The sequence below is a fragment of the Ruditapes philippinarum genome, unplaced genomic scaffold, assembly GCF_026571515.1.
Source record: "Ruditapes philippinarum isolate M1 unplaced genomic scaffold, ASM2657151v2 ctg5733_1_1_1_1, whole genome shotgun sequence".
Classification (NCBI taxonomy): domain Eukaryota; kingdom Metazoa; phylum Mollusca; class Bivalvia; order Venerida; family Veneridae; genus Ruditapes; species Ruditapes philippinarum.
In genome coordinates, this window is record NW_026856687.1 from 28,571 (window position 1) to 50,027 (window position 21,457).

The 21,457-nt window shown below is 31.0% G+C and overlaps 1 protein-coding gene across 1 annotated transcript; it reads right to left on the reverse strand.

Moving 5' to 3' along the window:
- Nucleotides 1-509: 509 nt before the first annotated feature.
- LOC132747347 (sushi, von Willebrand factor type A, EGF and pentraxin domain-containing protein 1-like) lies at nucleotides 510-20,595 on the reverse strand. The gene is made up of 17 exons (XM_060736697.1): nucleotides 20,580-20,595; nucleotides 14,971-15,186; nucleotides 13,797-14,012; nucleotides 12,733-12,981; nucleotides 10,468-10,674; nucleotides 9,635-9,841; nucleotides 9,246-9,455; nucleotides 7,997-8,203; nucleotides 6,471-6,650; nucleotides 4,728-4,904; nucleotides 4,330-4,418; nucleotides 4,010-4,078; nucleotides 3,565-3,658; nucleotides 2,968-3,068; nucleotides 2,702-2,770; nucleotides 2,049-2,166; nucleotides 510-1,347 (listed from the first exon to the last, which is right to left on the reverse strand). Exons 1-17 carry the CDS (start codon nucleotides 20,593-20,595, stop codon nucleotides 1,343-1,345), a joined length of 2,430 nt encoding a protein of 809 aa, XP_060592680.1. The 3' UTR covers nucleotides 510-1,342.
- Nucleotides 20,596-21,457: the final 862 nt, after the last annotated feature.

Genomic DNA, 21,457 nt, shown 5'->3' on the forward strand with positions numbered 1-21,457 from the left:
AGACATAAATATCCATTCTTGCATTTATGAAGAACCATACGACATACGATATTTTTTTGTTTTGGAGACGAAACAATGAAACACAGAAGGTGACGTATCGACTACAGCAAATCTGAACGGCTATTCTGTTTTTATTTCACTTCCGGTGACCGGGTACTCCCAAGGAAATTAATATATTAAACAAAAGTTGTAACTAGTTATTTGTCTATGTAAAATCGCAAACATTTGATTTATTAAAAGGTACTTATTCTTATCTATATATCGACGTCGGATTATTCACTTCCTCGGACCATTTAGACGGCAATTAAATATTTGTGCACTTTGATCATATTCTTTGCGGGACAGAGTTAAATTAATACAGTTTTGAGGACAGTGTTTGTTGATGTTGTTTAGTGAGGTTAAGTGCTATGATCAGTTGTTGCTAACTGACAAATATATGAATGAATGAATGAATGGATAAATGAATGAATGAATGGATAAATGAATGAATGAATGGATGAATGAATGAATGAATGAATGAATAATTATATTGAAAAAAAGGCAAATGCCTGTGAGTACAGTGAGTACATATATACAAACATATAATACAATGTTTCTTTACAAAATAATCAGTCGCGGTCTAATTATATATTAATCATCATAAATGTATGTAATCGTAAAAAAATATCAATCATCACTGCATGCAATAGAAATATGAAATTAATTTTTTCATGTAATTATGTTAAGTTTCATCATGAAATTAGAAAATATCATACACATGACCTCATCGTATCACTAGAGGCAATTGGTGAAACAAAAGTATCAATCAATAAAAATATAAATGCTTCTATGTAAATGTTCTAATTCAAAATATTTAATTTTAAAACAGGTGTACACCTATCATAGACATCGTCAAAAAGATTTTGAAAAATACAAAAAGTGAACGTTAGTATTCAACTTCACCCAAACACACATACGCACATACATACACACGCACGCACGCACGCACACGCACGCACGCACATACAAACGCACGCACGCACACACACACACAAACACAATATTATACCAAAGTAGAGTCTTCATAGAGTCTTAACTTGAAAGGATTAAACGTCCATTTCCAAATCTGTGCATGCATAAAATGACCAATTTCATGTATCCGTCAGAAAATAAACGTTTCTTTGAAGTTTCTTCATACAATTTATTACTGAAGATATTGATTTAAATTGAAGAGATAAAATGTTGCTATGCATTGAGGCAAAAATAGAATATATACAAAACGACTGCGTGGATGAGTCCATGATCAAACAGAAAACGGCATTACAATGTTTGTTTTTCTTCCTATTCTTTATCCTTAACGTTTTTAACCTGAAAAAGTAAGAAAAAATAAATATTATATAAGAAAAATGCTAATGCTGTCAATAGAATAGTGTTGTCATGTTATCAATTGTGTTGATAAAAGAATGTACTAAAAGAGAGAAAAAGTAGGTTCAAATACAACCATATTTTTCCCCCAAAAATGCCAAGCAACGCATGTCAAATATTTGATATGTTCCTTAATACAAACCATCAAGGTCGTCAATAGAGTAAAAAATTATTTTGATCGAATCTGTTCATGAAATAAAAAAGCATAATATTTTTCTCCCCCCCCGCCCCCCCCCCCCCTGCCGCAAGTTTTAAACAAGAGTTTTATTTTCTAACATTTAACATATTAAAATGAATTATTCCGAAAAGAAAATGTAACATGTGGATATTGTAAGGTCAGTTTAACTCATCTTGTTTCAAAACAATGGCATCTCAAAGCATAAAATATTTGTTCAATATTAATGAATTGAATCGATATATGTTTTCGTTTTTGTTATGAAAGAGCATGTTCAATACAGACTATTCACTTCTTTAGAGATAGGATTTTACTACTGAAACTATTGTCATAGAAGTAATAAAGTCATGCAATGTTTGAATTTAATTATAAACTAATCTAGGTTGTTTTAAAGCTGATAAACAATCGAATTGCAAAGAATCGTTTCACATCTCCAATATTAACATGTCAAAAGATATAAGAAACTCACCGACAAATATCTCCCCTGGTGAAGAACTTGAAGTACAGTTTCTATTACAATAATCGTCTCTGCAGCATGCGTGACACGATGATAAAGTCCCAGGAATTTGATGTGACAATGAGTTGCACTAAAATTATAGTGATGTCATTTACATAATGTCGAGGGTAACTGCTTACGGCGTTAACGAGGTTCAACCGAGTTTCCGCTAAATAGTTGCCCGACAGCTAGATTTTTCTGACTGTTATGACAGCCGGTGTTTGAATATTACAAATGAATAATGTTTCGAAAAAGGAATTACGAACACTAATATTTTTATTCAGCTATCTTTCTTATAGAAGTGCATGAATGCACATCTTCATTCATTACGGCACAATAACGTCATCCTGAGAACCCATTTTTTTAATACTAGGGTTTAACTTACATAAGGGTGTTAGACAGATTGTTTTAGGAACGGTGTAAACAGTACCTAATCCTGTCTGATATGCAGATATAAAAAGTCTCTCCAATGTCTTATTCACTGATGTTTATACGTTTCCTTGACATATCATGTTCTAAATTTAATAATGACATTATGCAGGCTAATCAAAGCATAATGAATTAAAGAAACGATTATCCATATTGAAATCTTGGTAACAGAATAATATGACATATAATCAACATACCAAATGATGAGTACACCCTAGTTTATAATGGTAAGTATCTCCCCATTGTTGTTTTTCTATAGAGCACACCTATAAATTATAATAACAAAAAAGTGATCAAATCTGAAAAAAACACAACAAGCCATTTTTTAATAGCATTTGTTCTATGTGAATTAACACAAAACTGATGTCATCAATTCATCAATATGTGACAATAATAACTAGGCATTTCTTAAATGCTTACTAAAGTTTGTTTAAAGATAAACAACTTCTTAAGGTCTTGATACCTGATCTGATGCACACATTGTAACCTTTAAACAAGAATTTATATCACCGATATGTTGACAATCAAAGCACATTGGACCCCTATGTTCTCTTGAAGGAAAATCTGAAAACCACAAATTGAGAGTTCAATAAAAATATTTACAACAGAGTAGGACTTTTCAAACGGGTATATTATCCAGTGACCTTGAATTCAACAATATTTATGACCAAGCATTAAACGAAATAAATTGTCCTTCTGGCAGTCTAAAAAGTTTTTTTTTTTCATATTTCATATAAACCGTTATTTCTCAGAATAAAAAGTCGAACTGATAACATAGCGTATACATGATTGTTTCAGACTTGTTTAATATGTTTTCTACATTTTGCCATCGATTTTTTAATTACTCTGAAGCTGTTATTCTAGCTTGAGACAAGCCGAAATTTCTACCGAAGATGCAATCTCAACCTGGAATTGTGTCAGTCAAAATGACAATAGCAATAAAGTTATCGGTGTAGGAAATAACCCAATTTTTAAACTTTATGTTCAACATTGGAAGATTTAGTAATAGCTTTGAAATTAAAAGACCATGGCATGAATGTAGATCGACAATTAATAATACCTGTATTTCCACAACCTTTATTGTTACACATTTCGCTTGTACAACATTCAACACAAACAGAATTTGAGGTACTATTTTCCTCTTTGTAACATTTCTGGAATTGTTATGATTATTTATGTTCATAAAATGTCAAGCATAAAATAGCATATCACAGTGATTTTCTTTCGTCCGGGTATGTCTTAGCTCAGAGGTAGTTAACAGCAGTTTCAAATATTTTTCATTATTTTTCATGAGATCATTAAACATTTTTTGGTTTAAGCGGCAATGTATATTATTATTTCAGTTCTTTAAAGAAGCTTGTTCTTGCATTATTCTTTATCCTATATATAGTCATATATATTCGGTTTGATATTGCTTATGACTGACAAGTTGCCATTTCCCACAATTTGTGGTCATGGTCGATATTGAATCTCATATGGTATAAAAAAGATATACAAATGCTTACTTGTTCATCCATACAACCAGAGCGAAATGCCTTTCCATAATCAGTCTGATAAGATTCTGTATAGCATATCTGAATTTATAGATATATTAATGGTCTTTTTAAAATTAAATATTTCCAAATGAACAAACAAATTGATGTTATATCAAACGATTTTGAATAACAAAATGAAAAATCTTCATTGACATCAACAGTTTATCAAAAGCTAACAATAGTTTGTTTTATTGTGTCGATGTCGATGGTATTTGTGTAACCATTCGTGAATGAAACTTCCAGCATACCTTTTAAAATTCAAAAAAAAATGTTATCGATTATTTTATTACCTGGGTCCCCTGACAATGTTCAACTTTGTCACAATATTCAGGATTGAACATACCATCACAGCTAAAACAAGTTATAGGCGTTGCTTTCTCTGTATAATTATATAGATCATTTGTTTTTAATATCATTAAATTTCAAATTTGCAAAGAACTTGACATCACAATTGGAATTGCTTCAACTATATACAGAGTCTTAAAATTAGTATATAAAAGCGAAACATATTTGCCCAGTTAAGAGCCAATTCAAAATTTAATTCAGCATTTCCTTAGTAAAAGATAAATATGTTAATGTTTCACAAGAACTGATACGTTAATAATTTATAATCACTCTGAAATACGAAAGTACATACATGTACTTATAAATCAATAAATATTAAATAATGATTGTATTTGTTTCATACTCTGTAGTATGCAGGTCACGTGATATTTTTGCCATGCTCCATTTGACAAGCAAGTTGTGAAATAATCTCCGTACAAAGTATATCCAGGATTACACCTAAATTCAGAAGATGCACCAAAGTGTGTTCCATTAAGTGTGACAACAAAGCCATCTTTGGGTGGTACCAGCAATCCACAATCTGTTCAGATATTCAAAAAACTTCAATTATAACTATCATGATGTAAATTGAACAGAAAATAAACAAAACGTCTTTAATTCTAACATGACAATAAGCTTGCTGTATAACTTTCTTATTTTGAGCACATACATTCTTTATTTGAAGGACTAAATGTCGTTCTTCATGGAATTGCACGAACATGTCACATCGAATGTTCCATGATGACCGCCATATGGTCACATACATCTGCGGATGTTTCCAAATTCACAATTTCACCATTTTCATGATTAATGTTGAATTTGTCTGCTAAAGCTTGTAATGGGGCGTTAACGGTAGCTTGCAATAAGACCTACCGTCCATGAACAATCAAAGCAAACCTTTAGTATTTTAAAATTTGCCAGTTTGAGTTTTAGTTGGTATTTTAAATTCATGTAAGACCAGAAGTCTCTGAATAATTTCTGATATCTCGAAGAACACATTTAAGCTAGTTCCTACGCGTTTTGAAAATAGTATTATTGAAGCCCTGGAGGGACATTTTTTGTTTTAAAATTATTACTTATTACCTATTACATGTATCTATCGCGGATGACTTATTACTTACAAATTATGACTTGTTTTACATATTATATCTTGATTTCTATTGCCAACAAATTTCATAAAAAGTGAAATAATATAGTTTTCATATCTTATGTTTATGAAATAATTTCGGTTTTAGCAAAGAATGACTTTTTAATTTACATATAAATGAAAAATTTATATCAAAAGAATAAAAAATTTCGAAAACAAAATATTACACAGTTGTTTGTACTGAAGTGAAGCAATTATTTCTATATAAATGTCCCTCCAGGGCTTCCGTAGAATTTCCAAAAATTTTATCAGATGAGACTCGTAGAATATTAAATATAACGGTTATTTCCTATATCATGATTAGCGATGTATAAATTCCGACTGCATACATTTATAAAGGAAATAATAAGCGAATGAACAAAAAGTGGTAATATCAGTGTAAATAATAACTTGCAGTCAAACTATTAAACAAGCAGGAAACAAATCTTAAGACAAATAGGGAAAAAGAAAATGTAACAGAAAATACAGTAAAAAGAATGGAGAAAGATTTAAAAATCACAGACAAAAATAACATTTTAAAAATCACAGACAAAAATAACATTTTAAAAATCACAGACAAAAATAACATCTCTCTGTGAGATTACTACCATTCATAAAGGAGTGTATATGTATGGGTATTGCTAGTCTGTCATAGGACTGTCAAAATGACTTTTTGGAGACAAATGGAAATTTAATCACCCCACTCTTATCATTGAATCTTTTTATATATGTGTATACAATGTACATTAATGGGCTTGGTGATCGTTTACAGTTTATTTATCATTAAATTTTGTTTTTATGTTTTTATATTTATATGACTGATAAGTTTCCTTTAAGAATACTACAATGCGCGCGTGCGATTGCTCGTGTGTGCGTGCGCGTCCGCACATGCAAGTAAATTGTATGTGTAATTTTATACATTTTGTAACATCGCTTTGTTAAAAAAGACTCAATATTAAAATATTAAAAACATGTTAACACCTTTTATTTGGCAATGGGAAAAATTGTTACTCCAATGACCAGATGTCATACATCGTGCAGTTTCTCGACCGGTCATAAAGAATCCAGGATCACACTTGTATATTGCAATTGTACCATATACTGTATTGTTCTGGGTAAAACTAACATAACCATTTGCTGGGGCACTCAAAGGTCCACAATCTGAATAAAATAAAATAAACAAAGGAATAATTACGATCAGACAAAATGCTTCAGTTTTTTATGTTAGTAAATAAAATGCAAATCAAAAAAGGAAATGACAGTTGATGTAGTTACCCGTTATCATGCTAAAATCATGGGTATTTGTATTTGTCGTATATCACATAAAGTGTATTGTACTATGTCATGAATTCGTATATGCTATTGACAAGACAGCATACTCCCAAAAATATTTTAGATCTTTTTTGAAACAATTTGGTAAAATTCGTCCCATTTTCTGTTTCAGTACAGGTAATTATATATCTTCAGTCTAGTTACCATCCAACCACACAGCTAACATTTGAGATGGTTGTACATACCGTTACGTTCATACAATTTCTTTGGCGGCATGGCCGAGTGGTTAACGCGTCGGACTAGTAATCTAATGATCACTAGAGGCATGGGTTCAAACCCCGTCAGGGGGAAGTCGTTGTTTCCTTGAGCAAGAAACTTAACACTCTTTGCTCAGTACTGGTTGGTTCTAGGAACGGATTCGAAAGTGTGTCTATAAGCGTATAGCTTCCTTCACAATCGAACTAAAATAAATTCTGTATAAACCAATTTCTTTCATTGACATTTGCCAAATATATGTTTTCTTTTCTTTTTGTATGTGTTTATTTAGGGTCGCCGCCGGAAAGCCCATATGGGCGACCGTACACTCAAGTCGGACCCTCCTAGAGCGTCCCGCCGAGATTCTTTTTCGCCGATTTTTTCCAGCTTTATTGGTGAAGGAAGACCCCAGGTGCCCCTTCAGGCACGAGCGGGCACATGGCTAGAACCGCCGACCTTCCGTATGACAGCTGGATGGCTTCCTCACATGAAAGATTTCGATCCGAGTGAGGATCGAACCTTCAGCGGTGAGGGACCTGTGATCTCAAGTCAGCGACCTTAACCACTCGGCGAAGGCCGCCCCTATATGTTTTCTAGTTTTCCACAATCTGTTATTTAGGACGCTAGTGATAATCATCTTAATCCTATTTTAAATAATTATCATATAGTTGAAGATCGGAGGAAACCAAATAAAAAAATCAACATAAGACATTCATGAAACAAAAGAAAGTATTTTAGTATATCAAAATATCTATAATAAAAAAGTACATTCCGTTAGGTATGCAATATGGTAGGTTAACCAAGGTTCGATTTTTGAACGTTTTAGTGTAGTTTTAGACAGTTAGGATGTTTTAGTTTAATGTTTAGTAACCACTATCACACACTACATTTGCTGTAAAGTTAAACTTGGTGTCATTATGCAATTGTATTCATGCTAGGTGTGTTAGGTTAAGTTGAGTGAACTTGTTTTAGATAGATACCCTTTCTGACACAGGTTGGTAAATTCGTCCAATCGCCTGTTTCACTACAGGTTATTATAGTTGTGGATATTCCTTCGGTTTGGTCACCATATTTATCTTTGAAACCATCATCACAGCTAATGCTTGCGATCGATGTAAATACCGTGCCGTTCATATAATGTCTTTCATTGACATTAGTCAAACGTATGTTTTCTAGATTTCCACAATCTGTTATGAAAATGAAATATGTATAAAACTATAATACTTATTTTCTTAACCTAATTTGAAATTAGACTTATATAGTTGAGCGTGAGAGGAAACCTAAAACTTAAAATGATAAGACAAATATTTGTTCAATAATAACAACAAAACATCAACAAAAGAAGCATTACAGTTTTTCTGTATTAAATAGAATAAGGTGTATTCCTTTAGGTATGCAAGATGGTAGGTTCACCCAGGTTCCATTTTTGAACATTTAAGCGTAGTTATTGACAGTTCAGATGTTTTTGTTTCATGTTTTTTATAGTAACAACTATCGCACACTACATCTGCTGTAACGTTCAACTTGGTGTCATCATTCAGTTGCACTTATGCTACGTTTGTAAGGTTATGTTGATTGCCAGTCACACCTTCAGCACACAAAAAAATTATTGCTTTATCATATAATATGCAGTAATTGGGATAAGAGGAAAAACGTATAAATTGTACGTCATGTAATAACAAACATATTAAAAATGTATGAAAACAATTGATAAGAAATAATAAAACAGACAGTTCTGTGGAAATCAAACAAGTCAACAATGCCATTTTCTGACGCATGGTTTTACATTGTTCTAATTCTTTGTCGTTGCCGACGATTATAAATAATTTAAAGAAAAACATTGATTTCTTAATAGAAATTTTAAGTTTTTAATGATCAGATTTTTGCATTCACAGTTTACTCGGTTAATATACTTCAATTATTTCATAATTAAATGACCTGTCTGATAACTTCTTTATACCTAAATTGAATTCAAATCTAACTGAAGGATTCTATAATTTTAACGTTCTTGATTTCTATAATAACCCGTATCTCTTATTAATTATAGTGAACTGTGTCACCTCTTTCATCTCTGTTACACATTTGTCAGTATATTAGCATGTATACAATAACCATGAACCCATGAGTTAAAAATATTTTTTTCTTCGCTTTATCATTTTTATAATATGAATGACAAAAACGGTCTAAATAAGTTTACAAAATAGATAATATACAAAAATGAATAATTACCTTTTCTGACACATTTCGGTAGATTTGCCCACGTTCCGTGTTCGTTACATCTAACCAAAGTGCTTGTTAATCCTGGTACCTGGCTACTAAGTAACTCCTTATATCCCTCGTCGCAAGTTATATTCGCCAGCGACGTATAAATTGTGGTTCCGTTGACCAGGCTTCTGTTTTTAGCATTTGATAAATTTAATTTGTCCAAACTCCCACAATCTGGAAAAAAAAAACGTTGAAAACATAAACTATATATAAAATTTCGAAAATAACTCATACTAAGCAAGAAATGTCATTTAAGCATCTTTTGAAGAAAGGCAGAAACAAACATGATAAACTCTTGTATATTTTAAAGGAATTTTTGACGTTACAAGAAATAAAACATAATCGTTTCATACCTTTAGGGACGCATACTGGCACATGGGTCCATGCTCCTGTATCAGAACATGTTATTTGTTGCGTTGATATTCCAGCTGTTTGATTTCTACCTTTAATATAATATCCGTCATCGCAGTCTATATCAGCTGTTGATTCAAATGTTGTATCTGTATGTAGACGTCTGTGATCGGCATTAGTTATCGGGATATCTACTAGGTTTCCACAATCTGAATAAAACACAGTAAATTGCACAACAATATTCTTTTTTTTTTTAGTAATTGAAAGTCAGTCTGGTTAGCTATTGGTAGTAGGTGGTTAACTTTTTCTAGTCACGTTTAACGAATTAGCCTTGTTGTTAAAGTGGTTAAAGAAAACAAAAGAAACAGAGAAACTTATAAAACTTTCAAGATAACCTTTCAATCAATAGACCTTATTACGATAAAAGATAATGAATGTAAATATACATTTCGTCTTTTAATTATTGAAGCTTGCGGTATAAATGATATAAATTTCTTTATTCAAAAGACTGGTAGTAATTGCAATTGCAGATTAAGAAAAGAATGGTTGAGTAAACATAAATAGTCATTAGTTCTTTTACTTCAAATAGCACAACATCAATGTTTATGACGATACTTGGAATAACGTTCTATAACATCTCTACTTGAACCATGATGACTCAATTGTCGTCATTGTATAAGAATGTTATGTTATTCACACGTATATTGATTAATGTCTTAAATTAAATTAAAAAAATAGATTCTTTCAACATAGTATTTATGTTAAGTGAATAAGCCACATTCATGATTTTTAAAGACATTCATGATTTTAAAGACATTACTAATTATGTATTTACCTTTTCTGACACAGTTTGGTACATTTGCCCATGTTCCGTTCTCAGAACATTTGATCAGTGTGGATGATACCCCCTTCATCTGGGATTTATTGTAATCATAGTACCCTGTTACACATGTTACAGCAGCACTGGATCCGTATTTTGTGTCAGAAAATAGAAGTTTGTCTTTAAAATTTGAAATATTCAACATGTCCAGAGGTCCGCAATCTTAAAAAAAAGAAATGTATTAGAATTATACAGAATTTTTTTAATTTCGCTCACTGATTTTGCGTATGTCATGCATAAAATGCAGAACATTTACTTTGAGTTATTAATATTTATTTAGCTAGAAATTGAATTTGTTGAAAAGTTGAGATATACAATTATGAAGTTGGTCTAAGTTCCTTTATTCTGAACATCTTATTGTAGTAGTCCATGTTAAAGTTGGTTGATTCTCAGTACATATAATTTTTTTTGAAATCGTTCAACCATTACCTTCCTTCATCATTTAAAGTACGTATTCATTCATTTAAAGTTAAATTACAAGTAATTATTATATAGATATAAATGTTCTTTCTTAATAACCCGAATCTTGTAGCGCAGATAGAAACATACTGTATTATAAAAAACATTCCGTATTATATAAGTGACTAATACGGTACCATATATGGAAGAGACGGACTATCTGTCGTGGTAGCTTCTCGCCTTTACTATGCATTACGTAGTAAAAAAGAAACGGGAACCAATACTAAATAGGGATATTTGCGGAGAATCCGTTGCTATATTAAGTAATGAAGTTCCGCTGTTAAAATATATAACCAAACATATTTTACCGATTTTTATTACTTTTATCAACATTTCCAACATGACTAGCCAACCATTGTGTCCGAATTTCTTAACAATATCAAATATACACAAATAACGTTCATGTTCATGTTAAAGTAGAGAGTGTTCTTCATTTTACCTACCGTCGTCTGAAGCTGTTTACGTGTACTTATGTATTACTATCAATGGTAAAAAATAACAGAACTCTTTTTGTTAAAATATTTTGTTACTGACTTGGACATATTAATCCTTATAAAACGGATATTTTGATGTAATTCAACTATCGGATAAATGTTTTGGCTGAGCTTTTCCAAAGTAACCAACACAGAGACAATGTAGTTGCCAGTAAGCAGAGTGATGACGCAGCTAATTCATTCAATGCTTTGTCATTCAGATCTTATCCAGCAAGAAGCAATAAATTATACCGTAATATAAATAAGTTCAGCCGGTTATCACATAAACTTAACTTTGAGTACAGAGAGTCTTGTTGGTGGCAGAAAATTACTTAAATTGTGACAACTCAAATGTAATAAACAATTCGACATTCCTCAACAGAACTGATGTTGAAAAATGAAACTTTGTAAGAGGAATGAAAATCAAAAACACTGTAACAACTAAAACAGGTTTTCATCAGTTCCAACGTTGAACATCAATCGAATCTTTCTGTTAGTTGTTTGGCATGTTTAAATAGATCTTAACAACGTTTCTTGTGTAGACAAAAGGTAAGATTATAGACATCAGTACAAATTTTTTTTTTAATTTCTTTATAAATACAAAGACACAAAGAGCACTATCATGAAAATATCAACGTTTAATTAATGAGATATAACCTCTTAGATATTTCAAAGATGTATTGGAGTATGATCATTATGAACGAAATATTTGGTATTGCACCGTCTGAAATAACATAAAAACGGTAGATCTTCTTTATTTAACTGCTAACGAGATAAAACGATAACATACAATTTCAATCAACGGCTATATTGTAAAAGATGTATTAAGATGATTGCTATGTTAGTGTTTGTAAGTTTTATAAATCAAAAGGTGTGTGCTTATGTTATTTTTTAATTAAAATGCAATTTTATAATAGTTTAATATCTTAGTATATCAATTATAGAATGTTACATATCTCCGTTGCACCAATTTACGACACATGGCATAGTGTGTAGTCATGAGTAGAGTGTGTAGATAGATAGATAGATAGATAGATAGATAGATAGATAGATAGATAGATACATAGATACATAGATACATAGATACATAGATAGATAGATACATAGGTACATAGATAGATAGATCGATAGATCGATAGATAGATAGATAGATAGATAGATAGATAGATAGATAGATAGATAGATAGATAGATAGATAGATAGATAGATAGATAGATAGATAGATAGATAGATAGATAGATAGATAGCCTTTTAATAACAATTATTCTGCAATGTTGGTATGCCTAACCTTTTCTTTGGCACGTTTCAATTGTAGTCCATGTTCTGTCACTTTGACAAGTAGTACTCTGCGTTTTATTTCCAGTAGGATTTCTTGTGAATTCGTAGCCCTCGTTGCACTCATAAGATTGCTTATCCTGGTACTTGTATATTTTAGTATCGTTTTTTGTTTCATTTTGCAATAAATGCACGTTGTCGGTAGGACCGTTTTGCAATAAATGCACCTTGTCGGCAGGATTGATAGAGAGTGGATTACATACTGAAATAAAAGTTACAAAGATCGATAGGTTGTAGATTTAAATATCTACTTTTTCTGTCGTATCTAAAACTGAAGAAGATAGCTAGAAAGTTGTATAAATGTATGGATAGATGGATGAATGTTCGCCCGAACTGACGGAAACACAGACTGACATTCTGAAAAGACAGGTTATAATAATAAACAGTTTTCATTTCAAAGTGTACGAATTAAATTACTTCGATTGTGATACATGCTGTTGATTGAACATAAAAAAAGATAATTGAATATAACATCAACGAAAAAATACGATGAACATGTCCTTAAAACATTAACTCAATTTCATTGATAAAAGTCGATAAATTAGATAAGAAATAGACAGATAGATAGATAGATAGATGGATGGATGGATGGATGGATGGATGGATGGATGGATGGATTGGTTGGGTGGGTGGGTGTGTGTTTGCTTGGATGGATGGATGGATGGATGGATGGATGGATGGATAGAGAGAGAGAGAGAGAGAGAGAGAGAGAGAGAGAGAGAGGGAGAGAGAGAGAGAGAGAGAGAGAGAGATAAATAGACATCATAATTCATAAATACTTTGCTTGGGTTTATTATTAATATTTTGTAGCATATGTATGTGTTCACTCGTTTCTTTTTATAAAAGTCATGAAAATGTTCTTCATCATTTAATCACATGATACCTATAATTTATAAATGTACTGACTAATTATTCATTTTTGTTTGATTTCTTTACTAGAACATTGAAACATTTAATTTTATTGAATAATTTTCAAGACAAATTACGAAATATAAAAAATACTGAACGATAACTCACCCTTTCTTGTGCATTTGTCAACGTAAGTCCAGGTTTTATCACTTTGACACTCAATGGTCCGACTCATGTTGCTTGGATTTGCATCTGAGAATTCATAGCCAGTCATGCAAGTGTATGAAATGGTTTGCATGAAAACGAAACGATTCATGGATATTTCTGTAGCATTCATAACTATATGTAAGGGGATAATTGCAGCAACGTTTGGTTTAGGACATTCTGAAAGAAAATGTGGACTAAAATTTAAGAAGTTGATAACTTAGAAGTTAGATTAATAGGTAGACAGATAGATAGATAGATAGATAGATAGATAGATAGATAGATAGATAGATAGATAGATAGATAGATAGATAGATAGATAGATAGATAGATAGATAGATAGATAGATAGATAGATAGATAGATAGATAGATAGATAGATAGATAGATAGAATAGATAGATAGATAGATAGATAGATAGATAGATAGATAGATAGATAGATAGATAGATAGATAGATAGATAGATAGATAGATAGATAGATAGATAGATAGATAGATAGATAGATAGATAGATAGATAGATAGATAGATAGATAGATAGATAGATAGATAGATAGATAGATAGATAGATAGATAGATAGATAGATAGATAGATAGATAGATAGATAGATAGATAGATAGATAGATAGATAGATAGATAGATAGATAGATAGATAGATAGATAGATAGATAGATAGATAGACAGATAGATAGATAGATAGATAGATAGATAGATAGATAGATAGATAGATAGATAGATAGATAGATAGATAGATAGATAGATAGATATAGATAGATAGATAGATAGATAGATAGATAGATAGATAGATAGATAGATAGATAGATAGATAGATAGATAGATAGATAGATAGATAGATAGATAGACAGATAGATAGACAGACAGAAAGTATAACCTTCGTTATATCATCAATGTGTAACATATAAACTTATTCACCGGGTGTTTTTATGAAAATCATCATTCAAATGTTCACAAACATTTCATCACATGATATAAAGATTTTTTATGTATTGACTGATTCAATTATTCATTCATTTGTTGTTTTATTTTGTTATTAGGAAATTGATTAATTGATAATTTTGTTGATAATTTTACATATATATTTACGACTTATTGGAAAATATTAATTGCGATTACTCACGTTTTATTGTACATGTGTCAAATGTAGACCAGTTTTTATCACTTCCACACTCAATGGACCGATATGTGTTGTTTTTCTTTGGAATTGAGAATTCATAGCCCACATTACATAAATATGAGATTGTATTCTTGAAAACGAATACCTTACTGGATAGTTCTGTATCAATCATAGGTATATGGACGTTTTTATCAGCAGGAACAATTGGTTTAGGACATCCTGAAACAAACAAAAAACATTGATGCTAAGTTTAGAAATTAATAAATTATTTGAAATATCGACAGGTAGATAGATAGATGGATGGATGGATGGATGGATGGATGGATGGATGGATGGATAGATAGATAGATAGTAGATAGATAGATAGATAGATAGATAGATAGATAGATAGATAGATAGATAGATAGATAGATAGATAGATAGATAGATAGATAGATAGATAGATAGATAGATAGATAGATAGATAGATAGATAGATAGATAGATAGATAGGACATCCTAGATAGATAGATAGGAAGGTAGGTACGTAGGTAGGTAGGTAGGTAGATTAGATAGATAGAGAGATAGACAGACAGACAGACAGACAGACAGACAGACAGACAGACAGACAGACAGACAGACAGACCGACCGACCGACCGACCGAACCGACCGACCCCGACCGACCGACCGACCGACGACCGACCGACCGACCGACCGACGACCGACCGACAGACAGACAGACAGACAGACAGGACAGACAGACAGACAGACATACAGACAGACAGATTAACAATAGATAATAACAATGTTTTGCTGTAATGTTGGTACGCCTAACCTTTTCTTTGGCACTTTTCAATGGTAGTCCATTTTTTGTCACTTTGACAAAAAGTACTCCGTGTAGGAGTAGGATTGTTTATGAATTCGTAGCCCACGTTGCACTCATAAGGTTGCTTATCCTGGAACTTGTATATTTTTGTTGCGTTTTTTGTTCCATTTTGCAATAAATGCACGTTGTCGGCAGGAGAGATAGTGAGTTTATAACATACTGAAATAAACGTTTGAAAGATAGTTTGATTTCACATTTAAATATCTCTCTTTTCCTTTATACCTAAAAAATGATGCAGGTAGCTAGAACATTGGATGAAAGAATGGATGGATGGGTGGATAGCTGTTTGCCCGGATGGACAGACAGACAAACAACAACTAGATAGAAAGATTAGATAGATCTACAGACAGACAGACAGACACTTACAGACAGACAGACAGACAGGCTTCAAGGCGACAGGCAGTGCCTGCCTTGACGGCAGGTTATGCGTACTTTTTGGTAGGCGTTGGTAGGCGTTGGTTTAAACATATTTATCAAGTTACAAAACTACACAAGATACAGAAAAGATACAGAAAATGAATATGTACATTATTATAAGAAAATTAGACTGTCTGTTTCGTCTTTTGATGTTTTTGTTTTTTTAATTCCAAAATAATATTCGATATCAGATTTTAATTTGAAAGTATATTTTGAAACAACTCCGCTCCAGCGTAACATTTATCAACTCAAACATGTATTAAAAATGTTCCACATTTGATATGAACCCGTTAAAGCTGATCTACGACACATGTAGACATATTAATTAAACATATACTAAACATATGCATAATTTGAATTTAATGCTTTAACGATAATGAAATGTGTGTTTGTAATGATTTTTTTATATTAAGTTTTCCTAATATACGGGTGGGGGCTCGTGATTTTCGTGCAAAAATCGCCAGTAAATTAAGACAGTGACCAAACCAATGAATGAATGAATGAATGAATGAATGAATGAATGAATGAATGAATGAATGAATGAATGAATGAATGAATGAATGAATGAAAAACAAAAACAAACTAAAAATCCCGTCTTTTTTAGTTAATTTCCTTAATAAACTGTATGTAAAATTTAGGCTAAATAAACCACATTTTATTTTTTTGTGATATATCCAAAGAGGGGTCATTTGTGTTTTTCACACCATGCAATGCTATCTCAATCTGATTTAAGGGTAATAAAACTTAATTGATCGATCTGATCTTCTGTTGCGTAATATGTTACGTAATTTATAGCATGAGATGATAATGTTTTTCACAAGTTTTTGGGGTGTCAACATACATTGGGGCCATAACATAACATAACATAATCTTTATTTCTCTCAATAAATGATATAATCATACGAGGCTCATAAAAGGTGACAAACAAAACATGCAAATCAATAATTACAAAATTAGAACTAATGAAATATAAATAACACAAGTATTTTCAGTGAATAGTTAAGTTCTTATTTTTTGAATAATACATTTAACAAATTTACACAATTTGAGAAATTCAGATTTGTTTTTAGTACACATAAAATTTTCTAGTTTAAAAATGTTTGGTCGTTGATAATATACTTTTTTCAAAAATTGTTTTCTTTCTTCGTTGAATTGACAACATTCAAGTAAATAATGAAATTCGTCGCCAATTTTATTTTGACAATTAGAACAAAATCTTTGGTTAATTGGAGTACTGGACCAATTTCCCCTTTCTATAGGAAATCGATGATTTCTTGTTCGAAATTTAATAAAAAAGTACAGTAATGAACTATCTAAATTTGCCAAGTACGATTCAAATCCAAAAGTTGTCTTAATTATTCTATAAAACAAACTGTTACTCGAATTTTCAATTTTAGAATACCACTCATTTAAAAAAGATCTTTTAACTTTTGTTTAACAGAAAGTTTGAGCCACTCAGAGTTTGTAAATGTGTTGTCGAACCACACTTGTGGTAGACCACATTTGATTAAAATAGTTTTTGACATTAAAAAACCATGGAAATTTCTTTTTTAAGCAAATTATCACTTAAAGCAGCTGTTTGAGTGTAGTAAGTTATTATAGACAAGAATTGACAATTTATTATTAGCGTTAACACCGTGTTTATTACATAATTTTTGACCAGAATGATATTATCCTTTCTTCGATGTCCAATAGCTAGAGGCAAACAACCGGTTTCTCCATAAACAAAATAATTTGCTGTTGACTTTTTTTAATTTAAGAATAATTTTTAAAAACCTTAGTTGAACTCGCTCATAATGTCGAGATTACCATATCCGCCAAATTTCTACACCGTACAGTAAAATCGGCTTAATTGTTTTATTAAATAATTCAATTTGTAAATCTATTGGAAGATTGAGACGATTAGAATTTTTTACTAAACTATACATGGCTCTTGTAGCTTGGCTTGCAATATGTTTTTTACATTTTAGAAAAGAACCTGTTTTTACTAAAATAAAAATTCCAAGATATTTGTATTCTTTACTACCTCGATAGGTTCGTTTTTAAAAGTAAAATTATACATTGTTGTCTACCTTTTAGAAAAAACTACGATTTTTGGTTCTTTGGACGTAATTAACCTTAAGTTTTCCAATTATCACAGTAATTGTTCATATATATTTAAATGCTTTTTGTAAATCATCTGCTGTTTCTTCTGATAATTATTACCCGTATCGTCAGCATAGAGTAATATAAATAATTTTAAAAGACAGAAAAGCTCATTTGTATTACTTCCATTTACCAATGTTATTCAATGTACGTTACTATCATTTAAAAAATACGATTCTAGATCGTTTAAAAATAATGAAAATCAGATCTGCCATTGATTTATATTGCAATCCAATCAATTTATTAGCCGAATGGTAGTTCCTTTATTCATTGGTAATTGAAAATTATAACTGCAATAGCCGAACCCCGCCCAACTTTATTACATGATGATTCTGGTGCGGCCAATGAAATTTTAGGTAATCATCCAATCAAAATCATAATTTTTCATATTTTTATCCATTAGTTGCTATTCTTTGCTAATCTTTATTTAAAATTTTTTGGGTTGGGGCAGAAATTTATTAAAAAATGTAGGAATTTGTTAATAGTAAATATGTTCCAAATCTGAATAAAAGAAAGCACAAAATATGTTTTGGAAAAACTGGGTCTTTTCCAAAAAAAAAACTGCCTGATCTTTTTATGAACACGTACATTTTAATTTCATACAATATTTACCTATTGCGTAGTTTTAAAACAATAATAATTATATTCTTCTCTGTGTGTAGTCAAAAGATTTTTTTTTAACATTTAAAAAGAAACTGGTATAAAAATAATCAGTATTGAAATAATCAAATTTTGTCATAATATATCCTTTTTTTGTGATATATCCAAACAGGGGTCATTTGGGTGTTTTTCACAACCATTGCAATTGCTATCCTCAATTTGATTTAAGGGTAATAAAACTTCATTTTTAAAGTTACTAAAAAAGGATTTCCAATGAAAAATTTTTAAAATACGGGACTTGAAAAATTTTTAGAAAATTCTTTTAATTTAATCCTAAAAAAGGCCCCCTTTATACAAAACCCGTGTAAAAAATTTGATTAAATTAGGCCTCAGGGGGTTCTTACCCGTCCAAAAAAAAGCCATTGAAAATATGTTTAAAACACATGTGAAATTCAGGTAAAACTTTTTTAAAAACCCCCTTTTAAAAACCCTTTCTATGGCAAAAAATAAAAAATTTGTAAGAAAATTTTAAATTTTTTAAAAACAAAAAATAAAATTATAAAAACATGAAAATGAAAAAAAATAATATAAGGCCCCAACAAGCTTCAAAACCATTAAAATGTCAAAATAAAAATAAAATTTAAGTTGGAACACTAAAATTCCCTCAATAGTGCGAATAACTGAAGACCCAATATGAACCATGTATTAATTTTGATACCTGTCATTTCCACTGAGCTCTAATTAGAATAGTTACAATTGATATATCTTATAGACTTCGATAAAATTCATCTTCTAACACTGATTACTTACCTTGTGTGAACTGTTGAAACCCCTAAGAACCGAATGCGTACTAAAATATGGTCGCACGCTTAACAAGGGGCCCTTATTAACACATCTACACCTTAATGATTTGCACGTTTTTCTCTCAATTAACATAGATTTTTTATATCCCAAATGGCTATTCGAATATAAAGGCATACACTTTTTATGATATTTATAAGTGATCAATACAGTGAACAAATAGAATATATTACATATCATGTATACTTAATTTTATGTGTGGTAGGTCAAGCAAATCATGACACAAAAAAAGTCATGTAAAGTTTTAAAACATTATTTCAGTTAATATTTTAACTTTCTTGTCGTTCATATACAGAAGCATGTGTGTAAATTTACTAAATACAGAAATTGACAGAGCTTTGTATCTCAATTGGGTACATCAATATTGAATACATATTTCTTCAGTAATCATTTTGGCACTTAAAAGGGCCGTTTATATTTATAACCGGATAAGAAATTTCAACCTGTAAGGCAGAAGAACGGTTTTCTCGAAAATTCAAAATGTTTGTTGAGACATATTTTGAATGTTGTTCATATCGTTTCCAACAAAATGTATTAAATTTAAAGGATACTTCTTCTTGAGTTTCTGTCTGTCAAAGGAGGGCCCTGCCTACAAAAACAGACAGTCATCTTGACATGAATAGGCAAGGTCATCTTGAAATTCCTGTCTGTAAAAGAAGGCCCTACTTACACGAAACACAAAGTCATCTTGAATTTTCTGTCTGTTAAATTGGGCCCTGCCTACCCGAATAGACAGTCATCTTGACATGAATAGGCAAGGTATCTTGAATTCCTGTCTGTTTAAAGAAGTCCTTGGCTTACACGAAGAAACAGTCATCGTGAGATTCTGTCTGGGTTAAAGGGAGGGATTCCTGCCTTTATGAACAGACAAAGGTCATCTTGAGTTTATGCATTGGGTTTATTTATGAAGTGGTGGATAGTTTGTAAATATTTGTAAAAAACAAGAACTGCGTATTTGATTTTGGATTTGAATCTTATCGTTAACTGTCTTAAAAACAATACACATCTGTATATTTTGATACTACAATTTTCATTGAAATCGACGCAACATTTGACCAAATTGGAAGGCAAAAGTTCGACGTTAAATTTTCAAAATTTTATGAATTTGTCTGCCCAAATTCGTCTGCCAAGTTTCGGCACAGTGGTGAATTTAAAATAATTACAGCGCAATGCCACATCGTTTTGAAATATATTCTTTTACAACATTCTCAAGAGAATGTCCATGTGCACATTTTTAAATACTATTATTAAATAAGTAATAAATGATTTCAATGAATCTTAGAAGCTGAAAATTGAACGTTACATAGCTGAAAATGTTAATTAAGGGTATACATCAAATTTAGGTGAGGCGGAAATATTATTCTAAAATTTTTGCCATTTAAAGGTTTGTTTTATAATAAAATTTCATATTCAAATGTGACAACAGTGTCATTTAACGCACAATCCATGATCAATGTATGTAAGAATTGAGTAAGGATTTAACGATTTTTAAGAGGCAAAAAATCAGCGGCATTTTATTTTGAAATTCCAAAATTGATCTTACCAAAGCCAAAGGTCAAAAGCAAGCCGTATTCGGTGTTGGATTTTAAAATCTTAAAAACA

Bases quoted from the DNA above. Each gene is read 5' to 3' on its own strand.
- LOC132747347 (XM_060736697.1), bottom strand. The intron at 9,842-10,467 runs GTAAATACATAA...TGTTTTATTCAG, and splicing joins ACCAAACTGTGTCAGAAAAG to ATTGTGGAAACCTAGTAGAT. The intron at 4,905-6,470 runs GTGTTAACATGT...ATATCTGAACAG, and splicing joins TTCCCATTGCCAAATAAAAG to ATTGTGGATTGCTGGTACCA.